Genomic DNA, 19,513 nt, shown 5'->3' with positions numbered 1-19,513 from the left:
CCATCATAACACAGAACATACCGGTAGTCCTGGCTCACCAGCTCCAGGTGGGCCAAGAGGGCCTGGTCTTCCTGTCAAGCCAATATCACCCTTCAAACAGATATATTTTGAAAAGCATTTTTATTTTTAATTTGTGCAATGCATAAACACTTTTAAACCAAACATTCTCTGTGGAAGTGTTTAATTTACCTGAATGTAATGCAGGTTGCACCTCAATAAACCAGCACTCTCTTGTTCAATAATATCTGTGGTCCAGAAGGACCATGGATTTTCCAGGATCAGGGAGTCCTGGTGCATTGCAGGAGGGGTGGGGAGCCAGTGCACGGCTCAGCTGGACTGCTGAAGGGAGCGGGGGTTAAGTGCTGGTGTGTAGCTCAGCTGGGCTGCAGGGATGCCAGAAAGCCTATGGGGGGCAGTGGGGACTGGCAGCAGGGGGGACAGAAATGACCTCCCCTGGTCTGGAAAAATCTCTCATCTGGGACCAATCAGGTCCTCAGGGCACTGGACCAGGGAGATCCAACCTGTAGTAAGGCAAATCCTAATCTCCTCACCTCCCTGGCAACCATGTCCGCTGACAGGGGAGAGGGACAAGTTGGGTAACTGCCCCAGAGCCTGGAAATTCTCAAGAGTCCAGGAATACCAGCTGCTGCTATTGTGATGCTGGCAGTGGCCAGAGCCCCGGGGCCTTTTAAATTGCCATTGGAGTGCCACGCAGCATGCTCCAGGCAGCTCTAAGGGTTTTTTTGGGGAAGGGGAGAGCTGGCATGGTGCACTCCGGGCAGCGCTGAGGGCTGGCTGCCCTGGCCCTGCCCCTTCTATCCGAGGCCCTGCCCCTTCTGGGAGTGTGGAACCAGCCCCACAATTTTGCTCAGAGTCCTAGGATGGCTGTCGGCTCCCTTACTGCCAACACATAAAACTGAGTAGACAGTGGAACTGGTGCAATTTCACGGTGTGGAGAAATGGATGGAAAGCTACAACAGAGATCATGGGGTATCTTTACTGCCACATCACATATAGAATCCAATACATCAATAGGTTGCCTCTAATCATTGTTTATAACTATTGATACGATTTTGTCATGGTAAAATGAAGCAAAATTCATGGAACAATCATGGTGAAAATGTTCAAAATCAGGGTATGATCACAGCAGAGCTGAAGCCACAACCCAAACCCCGTTGCAGTGGACTGAAGCGGAAGAAGTTGTCAACATGAAATCTGTGACTTCCATGATCAAACCATATCCTTACTTATAATCATCTATCACATCTATCACTGGACAGTCTCTGCAGGAAAGAATCAATGAACACAAATCAGATATACGTAAAGGAAATGTTACCCCAGAGTCTCAGAAACAAGCAGAATCTTTTGAATTAATTTAGAATTTAGGATAAGGGATCAGATTGATGATGTTAAATGCTCTGGTTACCAGAAGGGAGGCCCCTGTCACAGTATCTGATAACTGGTGATTAGATACGGTGTCAGGGGCCTCCCTTCTGGTAACCAGAGCATTTAACATCATCAGTCAGATCCCTTATCCTAAATTCTAAATTAATTCAAAAGAGTCCACTTCTTACTGAGACTCTGGGATAACAGATTTGGTGACCGCGGCAGGACTTGACAGGATTTTTCCTAGTCAGGTCCAGAGGCACCACCTAGACTTATATAGGCTGTGCCTGACAGTGCATGAAACAACAGAATAACACCATTTGCGGTCCAGTGCCTCGGGGAGGGCTTGGATTTTCCCTTTCCCCAATATTTTTACTCCACCCCTGTGTAAAATCCGGTTTGTGTGTGTGTCCAAGGGAGCTTAGGGATGCCCAGCCCCAGCATACACCACCAGTAACAGAGCGGTGTTTCCCCCATCGGGTCTGTTAGGGCCTACTGGTCTGGGAAGCAGAGCTTCCTTCTCCCTAGCACAGGCTGGAGCAGCTAAAGGTGAGGCCTTGGCCTGTCCTGTGGATTGAGGGCCTGACAGAGTGTCACTCGCTTGAAACCTGTTCGTGTTTTATTATCACTGCTACCCTAGCCTTTGTTGTTGGTTTATTTTTGTTATTGTTTGTGGGATCTGTTGTAATTGGGCCCTGCTGTTGCTGCAGGCCCAAGCCAGATCTCCACCGGAAAATCTTGAGGCAGGCTTCAGTTCGGCCCTAGCCTCTGCTAACCCCTCTTTTGGTTAAGGAACTGGGTAAGCAACTCTGTAACTTTTGTTTCCACATCACTCTCTAAAAGATCTCCAGGTAGCTGTCTTGTCACACACCAGTTCTACAAGCCAGATCCACAGGGAAGGATTGGAACTAGAGTTCATCCGCAAATTCAATTCACATGCTAATGGACTCAATCACGATGAAAGTTGGTTGGGACACTACCAACTTAACAGTCATTGAAGGTGCAAACAGCTCTTTGTGTATACTCCCATGCCAGGAAAGATACTGTCTATTAACTTTGATTCTTATCTGCTTACTTTAACTACCCAATCTTCAGATACTTACTGATTCCCTCTGCTCACTGACTCCCACCTCCCTTCCTTTTTCTTCCCTCCCCCCTCACCTTCCCCTCTCCTATTTATTTTGGGTGTTCACATCCTAAACTCATAACTGCAGTCATCCGAAGAAGTGGGCTGTGCCCATGAAAGCTCACGATACCATCTACATGTTTTGTTAGTCTATAAAGTGCTGCCAGACCATTTGTTTTTCCCCCATCTATCACATGTTATTTTGATGTGCTTAAAACCACTTTAACATATGTAACTGGCATCCAGACACACACAATGGCTACGTCTACACTGGCCCCTCTTCCGGAAGGGGCATGTAAATTTCACGAGTCGTCGTAGGGAAATCCGCGGGGGATTTAAATATCCCCCGCGGCATTTAAATAAAAATGTCCGCCGCTTTTTTCCGGCTTTTAAAAAAGCCGGAAAAGAGCATCTAGACTGGCCCCGATCCTCCGGAAAAAGTGCCCTTTTCCGGAGGGTCTTATTCCTACTTTGAAGTAGGTCTTATTCCTACTTTTTTAAAAGCCGGAAAAAAGCGGCGGACATTTTTATTTAAATGCCGCGGGGGATATTTAAATCCCCCGCGGATTTCCCTACGACGACTCGTGAAATTTACATGCCCCTTCCGGAAGAGGGGCCAGTGTAGACGTAGCCTTCAGGTTTCTGGTTCCCAGCAGTCACCGCTCTTCGACAGAGACCTGTGTATCTATCTTTCCTGACTGGCATTTTACTGCAATATCCCCAGGTGTCTAAAGGCCAGTGCCTGTGCTTTGCTTGCTCTCTGAGAGCCAAGACCAGTGTCAAACAATGATTTCTAAGCAAGCACCTTTATCCTTATTGTAAAAACATTAAAAAGAACATACAAAAATGAACAAAATAAAAGTCCCTATATGCATTTTAAAAGCTTACAAGAGGTCAGCCATCAACCTTATGGGACCCAAGTTGGTCAAAATCTTTCAAACTGTTCCGCAAAGGTTGGGGTCCTTGGACAGAAGGACCTGTCTGTTTTCTGGATCCAAATGAAGACCCTGTGTCAGTTCAAGCTTATCCTTTTATATCAAATGTCCTTCCTATGGCTCCTAGTCACTGGAAAACCCAGTCTGAATCAGTATCTTCAAACCACTCCAGAAGGGAGTAACTCTTTAGAGTTGTATTAAGGTGAAACACTGAAACTAAATCTCTCACGGATTTTTAGTACCTGGAAGAACAGTAGTAACCCTCCCTCATAGAGCAGAACACAGTCATATACAAGCCATTCATAGACTTAATACAGTAAGGCCTCCCAAAATGTTTTAATTATGCCAGTGCTAAAAAGTTGTTTTTTAAAATGTATGAGTACTTTGAATAACTGTGCAGGTACCACAACCTCAGCATTTATCATACTTTACCTGATGATATATGACAGATTTATACATTTAGCTGCTGCTGCTTTTGTTCTTTTACAAAGGCATGCACAGTATACTGTATAACTGGCATTTTTACCTTTGGGCCAGGCATTCCTATTCCAGTTTCTCCAGTCAATCCAGGTGGTCCAGGAAGGCCTCTTTCACCCTTTTTAAAAAAATAAAAAGGAAACCATTTTGCTTTTAAAACATATCAAAGCTTTGTAAGTTTCTAGAAGAACCAGACCCATGCAATGTGTCCTAAAAGGAATACATTTTGAATATGAATCACAATTTTTTTTTACTCATGTTAAGAGTTGAATATTTTAAAGCCATTGGTATTATGTTACACTCTTGGTAACCCAAACGACTGTCTTTTCCCCAGGCCCTTATGAGTCAGTCTGTGTAAAAAGCTTGCTATTTCCTGGCCACCATGATACTAACAAAAGCAAATACGTTGTTGGTTTTATTAAAGATGTGACTTTTTTCACTCCCTGCATACTTGTGTACAACTTTTCAGTGAATGTAAAGGATATGGTGTGATTATGTATTCTAAATACGATGCACAGTCTACACTGAACGGAGCTAAATAGGGGAAATCTCTAAAAACAAATAGATTAGAGTAGCTTCCCTGAAGAAGTGATGCAAGCCCAGACAGCTAGATGAGGCCCATGAATCAAAATGGGAATACAGAAGGCACTAGAAAAAAAATGGTAACAAGATAGTTTAAATTACCTGTTTCGTAAACTGCCATACTTTCTCATAGGAATAGACCAATGAAATCAATTGGATTGTTTAAATGATCCAGACATATTCAGGTATGTACAACTATGCAAGTTTAGTCCTAAGAACTCTTTCCCAGTTTTAATTTTTATGATTCAGTGACACTGTGGTCATTTTAATTTTGAATCTTCTTGCTTCTTTTACTTCCATGTGTCAGTCTTGTTATTCTATGTGTTGAGGGCTTCTGATAATAAAAGTCAGAATTTGTCCTTTTGGATTTATACATTGTAAAGGAAAATGTGGTCCACAAAATGACCACAGGGACTGATGATTATTCAGTAGATTATTCAACCTAGAATACTCAAGGAGCTGATAGAGGAGGTATCTGAGCCTTCAGCTAACATCTTTGAAAAATCATGGAAGTCAGGAAGAGATTTCAGAAGACTGGAAAGAGGCAAATATAGTGCCCATCTATAAAAAGAGAAATAAGAACAACCCAAGAAACTATAGCCCATTCAGTTCCACTTCTGTGCCAGGGAAAATAATGGAGCAAGTAATTAAGAAATTCATCTGCAAACATCTGGAAGATAATAAGGTGATAGGAAACAGACTTTAGTAAGGCATTTGACACATCGGATGACCTTTCTATCAATAAACTAGGGAAATACAACCTACATGGGGCTACTATAAGATGGGTACATAACTGGTGATAACCATTCTCAGAGTGTAGTTATTAGTGGTTCACAATCATGCTGAAAGAGCATAACAAGCGGCGTTCTGCAGGGGTCTGTTTTGGCACTGGTTCTGTTTGATATCTTCATCAGTGATTTAGAGGATGGCACAGAATACGATTATTCAGTTTGCAGATGATACCAAGCTGGGAGGAGTTGCAAGTGTTTTGGAGGATAGGGTCAAAATTCAAAATGATGTGGGCAAACTACAGAAGTGATCTGAGGTAAATAGGATGAAGTTTAATAAGGACAAATGCAAAGTACTCCACTTAGGAAGGAACAATCAGTTTCACACATAGAGAATGGAAAGTGATTGTCTAGGAAGAAGTACTGGAGAACGGGATTTAGGGGTGATAGCAGACCACAAGCTAAATATGAGTCAACAGTGTGACACTTTTGCAAAAAAAGTAAACATGATTCTGGGATGCATTAACAGGAGTGTTGTGAGCAAGGCACGAGAAGTCATTCTTCCGCTCTATTCTGTGCTGTGTAAGCCTCAACTGGGGTATTGTGTCCAGTTCTGGGCTCCACATTTCAAGAAAGATGTGGAGAAATTGGAGAGGATCCAGAGAAAAGCAACAAGAATGATTAAAGGTCTAGAGACCATGACCTATGAAGGAAGACTAAAAGAATTAGGTTTGTTTAGTTTAGAAAAGAGAAGACTGAAAAGGGGACATGATAGTGGTTTTCAAACATGTAAAAGGGTGTGTGATGGGGCAGCAGAGGCCCACACTTGCAGCCCTTCCCTCCTTATGGGGGACAGGCAGCAGAACAATGTGGGGTGGAAACTGTTGCCCCGCGTGACTGAGCCGGGGCAGCAGAACGGCTCAACGCCAGGCTCACTAAACGGGGTGGGGGAATACCAGGAGGCGAGGCCTGGCGCATGCGCCGGTGGTGCTGCACAAGGGGATGACCCACCCGGTGTTGCCGGGCAACCACATGCCGCCCCAGCTGACAGAGCCGGTGCACTTGGGGCCGACTAGGGAGGCGTGGCCGCGCAGCGCAGTACTTCCCCCGTGGACTGTGGGCGGGGTAACGTCAGTGGGGACGCCAAAGGGCGAACCGGGGCAGAAGCCAGGGGAATAAAAGGGCTAGAGGAGACACTGGGGGAGGACAAAGATGCAGGAGGAGAGGAGGAGAATAAACAGAGAAAGGAAGAAGGAGCTGAAGAGGGACTAGGACAGGAAAGGTCCAGAGTGCAGGAGACCACAGACAAAGGGGCGTGGTGCGTCCAGGACGCCGGGAGGAAATGCCCAGCGGACATGGAGCCTGGTGAGCCAAGAGGGGGAGGAAGCGGCCCAGGGCAGGGCTAGGGAAGTAAGCCTGCAGACTGACGAGTTAAGGGGCAGCACCCAGTCAGTCAGGTCGCAGGGGGAGGCTCAGCTGCCCTTTGACCTTAGGGCCCTGGGTCAGGATTCGGAGAGAGGGCGGGCCTGAGTCCCTCTTCCCTCCCTCCACTACATACCGCCCCAGCCAATTGGAGCAGCATTCGTGATGGCAGCCAGGAGAGTAGCCCTACGAGGCCCGACGGGGCCAGTAACTAGAGGACCAGACTAATGGATCCTTTCACAGGGTATTACAAAAAGAATTGTTTTCCTTAGCCGGTGATGATAGGACAAGAAGCAATGGGCTTAAATTGCAGCAAGGCAGGTTTAGGTTGGACATTAGGAAAAACTTGCTAGCTGTCTGGGTGTTTAAACACTGACACTGCCTAGAGAGGCTGTGGAATCTCCATCTCTGGAGATATTTAAGAGCAGGTTGGATAGACATCTATCAGGGATGATCTAGATGGTGCTTGTTCCTGCTGTGAGGGCAGGGGACTGGACTTGATGATCTCTTGAGGTCCTTTCCAGTTCTATGATTCTATGTTAGTATGGGAAAGAGATGAAGCACCAAGAGAAAGAAGGCATTTTCCCAGTATTGTTTATGAAGTATATCCTGCATACACACAAGTTTCTAACTGAAAAGTTGGTTAGTTAAATGACTGAACCCTGGAAGTTAAGGGACTAATCCAAAGCCCACTCAGGTACATGGAAAGACACTGACTTCAGTGGGCTTTGGATCAGACCCATAGCATTTAACATTCAAAAACCAGATGTTTTAAAAGTATTTAGGCACCTAGCTGTCACTGATAGCCTGCTTATTTTTATACTTCTCTTCAAGCCTACATTCGAGCACTTGATCTTACTCCTGTCATTATTAATGGCAAAAACTCCAGTTGACTTAAATGGTGACGGTTTAACCCCGCACTATAGGATTGGTAGCACCATAGAAGGCTGGAGTCCTAGGAACATGGGAATTTCCATATTGAATCAGACCTGTGGTCCAGCTAGTTCACTGTATTATCTCTATGAGAGGGCAGAACCAGATATTTCAGAGGAAGGTGTGAGAATCCCATAGGAGATAGATGTGGAATAATTTGCACAGCATTAGTTTTCATCCTGGTCTGTAATTGACAGCAATAGGTTATGTCCTTAAGCATGAAGTTTAATATTCCCTCCAACATCGTTATCATAATTAATTATAAACTGCTCTGGATATTCTTAGGACTGTCAGCAGTAAGGCCTTGTCTATACTGACATGTTTTGTCACCAAAAACTGCCTTTTGGTGACAAAACAGTGTGAACATTTACACTGCAATGTGACTTTTGTTGGAAAAACCATGTGGTTTTAGCGACAAAAAACTTCTAGCTATGCGAGACACATTTTTCTCTTCCCCTCCCTTTATTATTGAGAAAGGAGAGTCCACACTGGCTCTGTTTGTTTGCTGAGAGGAGTGGCTTCCGCCAGTATCCTACAATACCTTCCCTGATGGCTATGCTCATTGTTTTGTGATCTCTGCTACCGTGCAGGCATGCACTTCTTGCTTTCCAAAGCTCTGGGAAGTATCTGGCAGCTGAATAAGCTGCTCTGTTTGGGGAACAAACAAATAGCAAATAATTGGAATGCTGTGGTTCTGCCCTGCTAGGAACACAGCAGCAGGCAAACTGCTGCTGCTGGGGAAGGGGCTCAAGAGACTGCTGTTCTGCTTTGACATTCTTTAGCATGGAGCGCTCACAGAGGCATGAGGGAATCCCAAGAAGTGAAAGGATCAGCTCTGCCTTCTCACAATACTGCACTGTGGGATGCTTACCCACATTGTTTTGCTCTGTCAACAGGGTGCTAGCAATGTGACCATGAAATGTTGACAATGGAAGGCAGAAAAAACGGTTTGACCAGTTTTCACTTTCGGCAACTTTAGCATGTTGACAGCATTTTTGTTGCCAAACCTTCACAGTGTAGACCTAGTCCTAGGTACTAGCAATTCCCCTTGGAGTGGATTTAATTGCATGTGAGTGGGAATGGGGTGTGCAATGGCATCAGTAGTTATGCTGGTTATGAGAACAATCAACCCATCAACAGGTAAAGGACAGAAGGAAGTGCAAAGGAGGCTGCCAGGGATCCCAAAATCTCAGGATGGTGAGATCTTGCCCACTCCATCCCTGGAGCCTAGTCTAAAGGGAAGGATTACTACCAGTTACATGTTGCAGCACAAAGTTGTACTGGTAGAGGGCACCTAATAACTCGCACACTGGTGTCATAAGCTTGAAAACATTCCACCTGTTTGAGGTGGTCCAAAAGGTAGAGAAGAGAATTTGTGATATTGCCATAAGAGAGTTCTTCTGAAAGTCCAGAAGGCTGATAATGTAAAAATAGCACCTCCTTATTCAATGTTGTTCACAGTGCAGATTCCAAGTCTGATTTATGTACTTTACTGATGCATGTAAGTTTTGATTTGAATTTCACTTGTTAGCATTACAGAGCCAATTCAGCTATAAGAGAACAAAATGGATTTGATCTCTTTTCATACATAATGAACAAGACTATTCAATGAGATCAGGCTGCAGGACTCGTATTACTAATAAGAAGGCACAATCTGAAGGAAACACAGTTTGGCTTTCAGATTCCAGGCTGAATTTTCATGGTTGACACAAGTGAAACACATTTGTTTTCTAAATTGAACACATTTGATATATGAAGTGGTAAGCAATAAACAATTTTTGGAGTAATAATATACTTTCAATGTTCAAGAATAGGATATAAGTAACTCTACTGAAAAGACAACATCCAGCTAAATCTAATGTAGTAAACACCTGGAACAAACTAACGCTGTACTATGTAACTTGCTGGGACATTGGATAGATGGATTACTTGCAGTCCCCATTTAGCCAAAACCGCTTGAACAGAAGGGGAAAGCGAAGGTGAGGAAGAGCATTATTGTGGTTTGGACAACTATATTTGTCTTTTAACATTAAAAAAAAAAAAAAAAAAAGAGGAGATCCTTTTATTCTTGCCTTTGATCCTTGAACACCTTCTGGGCCTTGGTCTCCTGGGAGCCCTTGGGAACCCTGTTAAAACACAACCTTTTTTTCAGAATTTTTCAGGCCTTCAGAGCAAGGAATTTTTAGAAACAATCAATAATTTACTGCAATCTTTTGTTACAAACAATTCAAAATTAAGCATCTGAGGACAGAAGCTGGTTCTTTTGTAGAATAGAAGTAAACAGTTTCTAAATCTACACCATCACCACAACAATACTGTAAGCTTATCTAGATATTAGTATTGTAGGGTTTGGGAGTTTTTACTGTATCCAATAAAAGGGTGTTAGGGAAAATGTAATATATTTAATATGCGTAACTGACTTTTTTGGGTTGCATATTTTTCATAAAGATACTGATTTTTATTATGTGATATAACAAGTTTGTGTATATGATAGATTCTACTAAAGTAATAGACACAAGAATGGGGTTTTTAAGTGCAAAACCTCATTGCCTTCAGTGGGAACAGAAAGGATTCAAAATGTACAAATGAGCAATATACTGGGTTGTTCTAATTCCTTCATAAAATGGGAATATAATTTATCAATATATACCACTTTCAACTCCTTTCAGGAAACAATAAAACAGGCTAGATCTTCAGCAGGTATAAACTAGTATAGCTTCTCTGACTTGGCTAACTGCACTGACTTCAAAGGACCTATGCCAGTTTCCATCAGCTGAGGCTCTGGCCCAACTAGTTTGATTTATATGGGTAACAGCTCACTAGTACACTCATTTATTTCAACAGTTTGTTGCCCAGGGCTCCTACAGGGTATCTTGTTATCAGTGATATTTCTTTGCCCACATTTCTACTTACATCAGCTACAGGTTGCACCTCCATAAACCAGGACTCTCATCTGGCAACATCTGTGGTCCAGGAGGACCACGGATGTTGCTGAAAAAGAGAGCCCAGGGCAGGAGGGCCAGTAGCTGAGAGCCCAGCGAAAGGCAAGCCTGGTGATAGTGAGGCCAGGACCTCAGCAACCCGGTGCCAGTAGCAGGGCTATGGTAGTGAGGCAGGGGCAGCCTGGCAACACAACTGGGACCAGGGCAGCCTGTGCTTGCCAGCCTGGCAGTGGGGTTGTGGCACTGCAACCTGAGCGAAGCTGCATGCCATCCTGGCAGTGGGGACAGGGCCACGTCAGCCTGGCTGGCAGTAAGGTTGGGCCGCAGCAGCCTAGCAGGGTGAGCTCTTCTGGGGCCATGGCAGCGGTACCGCGACAACTCAGCTGGTGCCGCGGCAGGTCGGCAACCCGTTCGGGGTCACGTGCCAGTTGGTGATGGGGTTGGTGCTGTGGCAGCAGAGCCAGGGCTGCATGCTGCTGTACCAGCAACAGGCCTGGAGCAGCAGTTATGACTGCGGGCCCAGCCCAGCCATGTTGCACAGCCAGCAGCAGGGCCGAAGGAGTGGGCAGCGGGGAAGGGTGACAAGCTGAGGGGGCTGGTCCAGCAAAATTCCTCATCCAGGACTGCTCAGGTCTCAAGGGTACCCGACCTGTGAGGTCCGACCTGTACTTGCTTATGATGTGACAGTGGTTGGCAGGCCTGACATTTTACGTGCTTTCTATTTCCTAAAACTTGTTGCATATTGTCATTTTCTGCCTAATCAAGGTTTTAGTCACCTGCTCCTTATTCAAGGCAATGAAGACAATGAGGGTGAAATCCTGGCTCTGTTGCAATCAGTGGGGCTGCGTCTACACTGGCATGATTTTGCGCAAATACTTTTAATGGAAAAGTTTTTCCATTAAAAGTATTTATGCACGAGAGCGTCTATACTGGCATGTGCCTTTGCACAAAAGATTTGCTTTTGCGCAAAAGCATCCATGCCAGTATAGATGCTCTCTTGCGCAAGAAAGCTCTGATGGCCATTTTAGCCATCGGGCTTTCTTGCGCAAGAAATTAACATTGCTGTCTACACTGGTCCTCTTGCACAAGAATACTTGCACAAGAGGGCTTATCCTTGAGCAGGAGCGTCAGAGTATTTGCGCAAGAACCACTGATTTTGTACATTACAACGTCAGTGTTCTTGCGCAAATACTCGTGGCCAGTGTAGACAGGTGGCAAGATTTTGTGCAAAAGCAACCACTAATGTAGACACAGCCTGGGACTGGCTCTAGAACTCTAGGCAGGTGAGCTAGTCACCTCAGCGTGGCCATGCTATGAACTACTAGAATGATTTTACAGCTTTGCAAAGCACCAAGGAAGCAAAGTACATCTGTTCTGTTTGTTACCTGTAAACCTCTCGGTCCTGAGTGACCAGCTGGACCTTCTGGACCCTGAAAAGCAAGAAGAAAAAAAAACAGCTACAGAAATCTGAAACTTCTGAAAATATATTTGGATACATTAAAATATAGTTTGAAGAACACCAAGAAAATAAATCAAGAAGATGTCAACAATTTGCAAGAAAGTACTGCATAATATGAAAACTGAGATATAGTAGTTATACTTATAGTATGAGATTGAAATTGAAGTCAGATACCAAGATCCTGCAGGGTCAAGTTTTACATATACTTCATTAAACATGTTTATTGATACCATACACTTCAAGCCCATTGCTAAGTTAAAACACTGGTTTTCATTTTCACAGTCATGCACCTCTCACCCCATCTTTCCCCTTAAGAGTGGGTGTGATTCTGTTCCTGCCGAAGTCAATGAGAGTTTTGCCAGTTTCTGAAGTGGAAGTAGGCTTGAGCCTTAAACTCAAAAACATTAAAATATAAGTGCTGCTGGGATAATTACTGCAAAATTACCTTTGTTCAGTTTACCTTTATTTGATTGATCTTAAACTTCGTCAGTTGTGTTCTCCCTCAGCTTTATATATAACATTTACACTGACTCTCCCACAATCCCCATTTTTCAAGGATAACACATTTTAAATATCAGGCAATTGTGTTCTGCAACTTCTCCATAATCCATTTCACTGTACATTAGGAGAAACATTGTTCTAGTTCTAAAGTGTAATAAGGAGATAGATAGATGTTTTCCCTAAAGTGTAATAAGGAGATAGATACTTACTCTGTCACCTTTTATCCCTGGAGTGCCACAGTCACCTCTTTCTCCCTTAAGAAACAAATCATAAACATTCAAAAAGTTTACTTAGCATTACAAGAATATTTTTATTCAGTATATCTTCCTGCCAGCACATGTCCCAAACGCTACATTTTTTTCTGAACAGCCAGCCAACAAAATATGTTGACATGTATAACTACAAGACAATATCAACATGTCAAGAAAAGTTCCTACTGCAAATCATACCTTTTCTCCTTTGTAGCCAGATTTTCCCTGGAAAAAGAAACAAAAAATATTGGAAAACATTTTAACCAGATTTAAGTAAATTAAATGTGACAGACTTACACAAGCTGGTACTCCATGGTCTTTTATCGAAAAACATAACACTTCAGGTTCTAATAAATATTCAGATATGACAGCGGTTTCCAACCGCTGGTCTGTGCACCAATGCCGGACCATGAACAGCTGGGTGCCGGGCCACGCCACGCCCATGGGGTTGGGATATACTCTGAGCGCGTGTCAGGGGGCTGTTGGAGCTGAAGCTGGCTGTTTGCAGCTGCTCTGGGGGCCAGGGCTGGAGTAAATACTTTGGCAGACTGGTATTCATTATTTGTATCATGAATACACAGATAAAAGGTTGGTGGTCCACCAAAACTTTGTGAATGGGTTTGCTGGTCCACAGTTTAAAAAAGATAAGATATGACATGAGATACAACACTGGATTTCCAATTGAGGTGACAAAATTGCTATGTTTGAGACAGCTACCTATAATAATATATGTTATGTGCTCAAAATACCATATGTCAATGCAATTTTAAATTGTGATTAATTACACAAAGTCTGGAGATCTAGAGTTAAGGTTGACACTCCTTTAAATCTAAGGTTCCAAAAAGGCAAAGGTGGTATGAATACTGTGAGGACATCGAGGTTTGAGACTTGTTGCCAAACTTTTTTAAAAATTAGAGGGAAAAAAGCATGGGGAAAAAAATTCAGTGCCCTGCACAAAAACAGTGCCACATTCCTAGATGCCAACTTATCTTGCCGGGGGGTTATCGAACACCCTCTCTGCTCCAGGCCCCATCCCTACTCCATTACTTCCCCAAAGTCTCTGTCCTGCCTCTTCCCACTCCTGCTCCACCACTACCCCACCTATTCCTCACCTCCTCCTGCAAGTGCACTCCATCTCCACTCCTTTCCTCCCTCCCAGAGCTTCAATGCCGCAAATTAAATGTTTGTGGCACTCTGGAAGTGCTGGGAGGAAGGGAGGGAGAGTTGGTCAGTGCAGGGCCTGTAGGGGAGCCTGGACAACCCCTCCTTGACTAGAATAATACTGTCTGCATTGTCCGGCCCTGCCTCGACTGGACTAACAATGGCTGTCTTGCCCAAAGTGCGGATTTCTAATGCAAACTCAGGCCTGACTCAAGGAGCTTTGAGACTCAGGAGTGCTTTAAACAGTAGTGCGTAGGGAGTATGGTATAGTGAAACCATGCCAAGAACATTGGGAGAAATCTGGTACTGGTACATGATATTTCTGATAAGCAAAAAATCTCAGCTACAGCCACAGAACTGTCAATCAAGTATATAGTTTTTGGCAATAGTCTGAATAGCAGGATGTATGACAAATATGGGCATAATAAATACTTTATGCAATATGTAATCAATTGGTAGATATTACTAGAATGACCAAGTCGACTATAAATATAGGTGTAGAAAAAGTAATCAGTGGGAGAGAGGGAGGGAGCAGGTTCTGCTCGTTGTAACTAGAAGTAATGGACCCCTTCACACCGGCTGCAGCAGTGCATGGTGTCCCGATGGGTGGGAATCAAAGGGACAATGACCTCCTGCCTGGTACTGTAGGTAGAATACAGGTGAAGTGTAAGTGAACTAGGCTTAATTATTGTATTACAATAATATTCTATTAATTGCTTTTGCATTGCTTTGCGCTCTATTAATTGCTTTAGAATGTATACTATTTAAGGTTTAAAGTGTGTAGTCATTTGTTTTTAAGGCTTGTAAAAGTTAAATAAGCAACTATATTTACTGCTTAAAGCTTGTAATAAATAAGTACGGGTATGTCTACACTACAAAGTTAGTTCGAACTAATGGACGTTAGTTCGAACTAACTTTCATAGGTGCTACACTAGCGCTGTTAGTTCGAATTTAATTCGAACTAACGGAGCGCTTAGTTCGAACTAGGTAATCCCCATTCCATGAGGATTAAGCCTAGTTCGAATTTACTAGTTCGAATTAAGGGCTGTGTAGACCCTTAATTTGAACTAGTGGGAGGCTAGCCCTCCCCAGCTTTCCCTGGTGGCCACTCTGGCCAACACCAGGGAAACTCTACTGCCCCCCTTCTGGCCCGGACCCCTTAAAGGGGCACGGGCTGGCTACGGTGCCCGTGCCCGGTGCAAGCCTGCCAGCACCCAGCCAGCAGACCCTGCACGTGGCACGGATCAAGCCACCCACCTGATGCCCCTCAGCCCTCCTCTTCTTCCCGGGACCAGGCTGACGGCTCCCGGGAGCTTGCCCGGGACCGCAAGAGGCGGGCACCTGCCTGGGCTAGTGCGGACATCGTGGACCTCGTCCATGACCTCCGCACTAGGCACAGGAAAGTGGCCGCCTAGGGCAGGAGAGCTGCCAGCCTGGCCACCCAGGAGCAGGTGTGCATGAAAATCAAGGTGGTCCACTGAGACCCCTGACCCTGAGCCCTGAGCTTACAATGGCCATACTGGGTCAGACCAAAGGTCCATCTAGCCCAGTAGCCTGTCTGCCGACAGCGGCCAACCCTGGGGACCCTGGAGGGGATGGACCGAAGACAGTGACCAAGCCATTTGTCTCGTGCCATCCCTCTCCAGCCTTCCACAAACTTTGGGCAGGGACACCACTCCTACCCCCTGGCTAATACCACTCCATGGACCCAACCTCCATGACTTGATCTCACTTCCCTTTAAACTCTGTTCTAGTTCTAGCCTTCACAGCCTCCTGCAGCAAGGAGTTCCACAGGTTGACTCTTTGCTTTGTGAAGAAGAACTTTCTGTTACTAGTTTGAAGCCTGCTACCCATTCCTTTCCTTTGGTGTCCTCTAGTCCTTCTTTATGGGAACTAATGAAGAACTTTTCTGTATGCACCCTCTCCACCCAACTCCTGCTTTTAGAGACCTCTATCCTGTCCCCCCTCCGTCGCCTCTTTTCTAAGCTGAAAAGTCCCAGTCTCTTTAGCCTCTCTTCATATGGGACCTGTTCCCAACCCCTGATCATTTTAGTTGCCCTCCCCTCTCCCAGCCTCTCTCTTCCCCTCTCCCACCTCCTTTTCCCAGTCTCCCCCAGTTTTGTTCAATAAAGACAGATTCCATTTTTGAACACAATTGTCCTTTATTTTGTACATCAAGAAGAGGGGCTAGGGAAGGGTAAGTGGAAGGAGGTGAGGGAGGAATGGGGTATGCGCCCCTGATGGGGAGGACTGGGCTTGCTCTGCGGGCTTTTGGGGTGGAAGCTCTCCTGCAGCCCCCCAATTGCCCCCTCTCCCCAGATGGCAGCCTGTGGCAAGTGCAGCCGGTCTGATGGCCGAGTGCTGTGATGTGCCCAGTGTGGGTACTCCGGGCAATCCAAGCCAGGACTGCTTTGCAAGCGGGGCACCCCTGAGAACTGTCTGTCTGGGGTGGGGGTCGGGACCCTTTAAGCACAGCCCTCGGCTAGCCTGAGACAGCATCTCCACGCTCTAAGTCCTCCTCAGATGCCCTGCCGGCACTGCTTCCGGCCATCCTTAAGCCCGGTTCAGGGTCCACTTAATGTGGATATGCTAGTTCGAATTAGCAAAACGCTAATTCGAACTAGTTTTTTAGTCTGGATCCGTTAGTTCGAATTAGCTTAGTTCGAATTAACTAATTCGAACTGAGTTAGTTCGAATTAACGTTGTAGTGTAGACGTACCCTACTTGGTTAAGTCTCTCTGGAGTGTCCTGGTTTGCCTTGGATCTAAAAACCAAACCATATGACGGTGCCGCTGGAGGATAAAAAGCACTGGAGGGAAGGGGAGGTGAGAGGAGCTTGGAACTAGTGGATTCACTGCACCCGCTAATTTTCCCCCATGGATTCGCCAGCTAAGAAGCACCCATGGAGTCAGCACTTATGACTGCATTTGTGTTTTTTCCAATCCTTGTATGATAGTTGTATGAGTAGAAAGGCTAGAAAGTTGAATCCAGTGTTAATAACTGCAAGTGAGAAAATGAAACAATGCAGATATTCTTCTTTCTATTGTAAATTAATTTTCCAAGTCCTGCAAGGATATTGGCCTGTGCAGATCCCAGCATTTGCGTGGAATCTCATTAAGTCCATGAAAGCATGTCAATCACATGGCTGGATCAGGGACATAGTGACAACTACTTTACTAGTAAGGTTTGATAAAGCTCATCAGGAATTCTCGAACTTTTTCATAGCATGGACCACATATCAGCATGTTTTGCAGACCACCTTCCCTCACACTCACAGTCACAAGCATGACCTCCACTGACCTCTATCATCATGTGTTCCCTATATCAAATACAGCAATTTTTAAATGGAAAAGTAAGATTTTGCTCCTATTTAATATATTACAATGAACTTAGGCCTGTGTTATGCAGGAAAATAGAATAGATGGTAAAAAATGGTTCCTTATAGCTCCCACCCTCCAAATCTATGACTAACAGTAGGAAACACATTCATCGTTTCCAAAGCCAGAGGGGACAATTGTGATAATCTAGTTTGACCTCATATGTAATACAGGCTATAGAACTTTTCCAAAATAATTCCTAGAACAGATCTTTTAGAAAAAAGCATCCAATTTTGATTTAAAAATTGCCTGTGATAGAAAACCCACCATAGCCCTTGGCAATTTTTTTCCAATGGTTACTTATTCTCACTGTTAAATGTATACCATATTTCTCTATCTGAATTTGTTTAGTTTCATCTTCCAGCCATTGGACCATTTTCTATATTTCTCTGCTAGACTGAAGGACCCATTATCAAATATTTGTTCCCCATGTTAGTATTTATAGACCGTAATTAAATCACCTCTTATACCTCTTTATTTAAAGATAAATAAACTGAGCACTTTGATATTATCACTGTAAGGCATGTTTTCAAATCATTTAATTTCTAGTTGCTTTTCTCTGAATCCTAAGTTATCAAAAATTCCTAACTGTCAGGGTGGTCAAATATTGGAATAAATTGCTAAGGGAGGTGGTGGAATCTCCCTCTCTGGAGATATTTAAGAACAGGTTAGATAGACATCTGTCAGGGATGGTGTAGACGGAGCTTGGTCCTGCCTTGAGGGCGGGGGGCTGGACTCGATGACCTCTCGAGGTCCCTTCCAGTCCTATGATTCTATGAACATCTCTCTTGAAATCTGCACACCAGAACTGGACAAAGTCTTCCAGCAGCAGTCACACCAGTGCCAAATACAGAGTAAATTAACCTCTCTGCTGCTACTTGAGATTATCCTGAGATATGGGACTTTGTTTAAAGCCTTACTAAAAATCAATATACAGGCAGTCCCCGAGTGACGCGGATCCGACTTATGTCGTATCCGCACTTATGAACGGGGCTTTCTCGCCCCGGAGCTCGCAGGCAGTGGGATCGCCCAGAGCGCAGCGGTCCCGCCACCTCGACCTCTGGGGTGAGAAAAGCTGCTCCGGGTGCCTCTGGTCTGCTGGGGACCGTCTCCAGCAGACCAGGGACTCCGGGAGCAAAGCCGCAGCGGCAGCGGGGTCCCGCGCCTCTGAGGCTTTGCTAGGGCAAAGCCTCAGAGGTGCGGCACCCCGCCGCCGCTGCGGCTTTGCTCCCCATGTCCCTGGTCTGCTGGGGGTGGGGGCGCAGCTAGTGCGCCCCCCCCCAGCAGACCAGGCTTTTGTTGTGGACCCTGGGGTAGAGCAGCTGGGGTGCTGCCGGGTTGGTCCTGCAGGGACCTACCTGGCAGCCCAGCGGTTCTGTCCCAGGCTCGAGATTCAGCCGCTGTTGAAACTGATCAGTGGCTGATTCCAGGAAGTTGGGGGCAAAGCAATTCTGCCTCCAGCTTCCTGTAGTCAGCCCCTGGTCAGTTTCAGCAGCAGCGGCTGAATCTGGAGCCAGTTCCGACTTACATACAAATTCAACTTAAGAACAAACCTATAGTCCCTATCTTGTACGTAACCCGGGGACTGCCTGTATTTCATGTCCACAGTTGCTCCGCATCTGGAATAGGCCAGTAATCCTGTCAAGAAGAAGCCTGACTCTGGTGGGACTCAAATTCACATCCTTTGAATACTCTCTCACCTCTAGGAAGCCAATGCACTATCCACTGTGCTTTTGAGCCTCTATTAGACAGCAGGCCACTCATCCACTTCATATGTGCCCTATTAATTTTGTATTACTCTAGTTTTTTAATCCAAATGTGCAGTAATAAGCCAAACACCTTATAGAAGTTTATTACTGTGATGTTATCCGATTAAAATATAACCATGGAAAATCACTGCTGTTATATAATTGCAACGAATTTTATACAAAGTGTATTATGTGGCCAGAAAGGATTAAGCATTCTGCAAGCTAAATGACCCAGAGTTAATCTTTAAAGACATGTTAGAAAAGTATGTAAATGATAAGTAATGTCATTCCATGTTAGATAAGATAGAACTCTGAAGAGCAAACCTGCAATTTTAGAGAATTGAAGTTATACTAATTGTATGTGTACACTTGTATCTTGATAGAAGTTAGCGATGTAAACACACAGTTCCAGTTTGTCACTGTAGCTATTGACTCAAAGATCAAAAGGAAATACTAACAAATGAACTGTCAGTGTAGTAAAAGTC

At 44.7% G+C, this 19,513-nt stretch overlaps 1 protein-coding gene across 1 annotated transcript in view; it reads right to left on the bottom strand.

Moving 5' to 3' along the window:
• Positions 1–19,513, bottom strand: part of LOC102444776 (uncharacterized) — a 93,493-nt gene that overhangs the window by 49,022 nt on the left and 24,958 nt on the right. The window contains exons 8-13 of the mRNA XM_006110461.4: positions 12,941–12,967; positions 12,701–12,745; positions 11,917–11,961; positions 9,662–9,715; positions 3,974–4,042; positions 22–90 (exon numbers count right to left, since the gene is read on the bottom strand). Coding sequence (XP_006110523.1) covers positions 22–90; positions 3,974–4,042; positions 9,662–9,715; positions 11,917–11,961; positions 12,701–12,745; positions 12,941–12,967 — 309 coding nt within the window. The remainder of the gene's footprint in view (positions 1–21; positions 91–3,973; positions 4,043–9,661; positions 9,716–11,916; positions 11,962–12,700; positions 12,746–12,940; positions 12,968–19,513) is intronic.

Source organism: Pelodiscus sinensis, chromosome 7 (assembly GCF_049634645.1).
Source record: "Pelodiscus sinensis isolate JC-2024 chromosome 7, ASM4963464v1, whole genome shotgun sequence".
Lineage (NCBI taxonomy): Eukaryota > Metazoa > Chordata > Testudines > Trionychidae > Pelodiscus > Pelodiscus sinensis.
The sequence above is the reverse complement of the archived record's forward strand: the minus strand, read 5'-3'. Positions and strand labels throughout refer to the sequence as shown.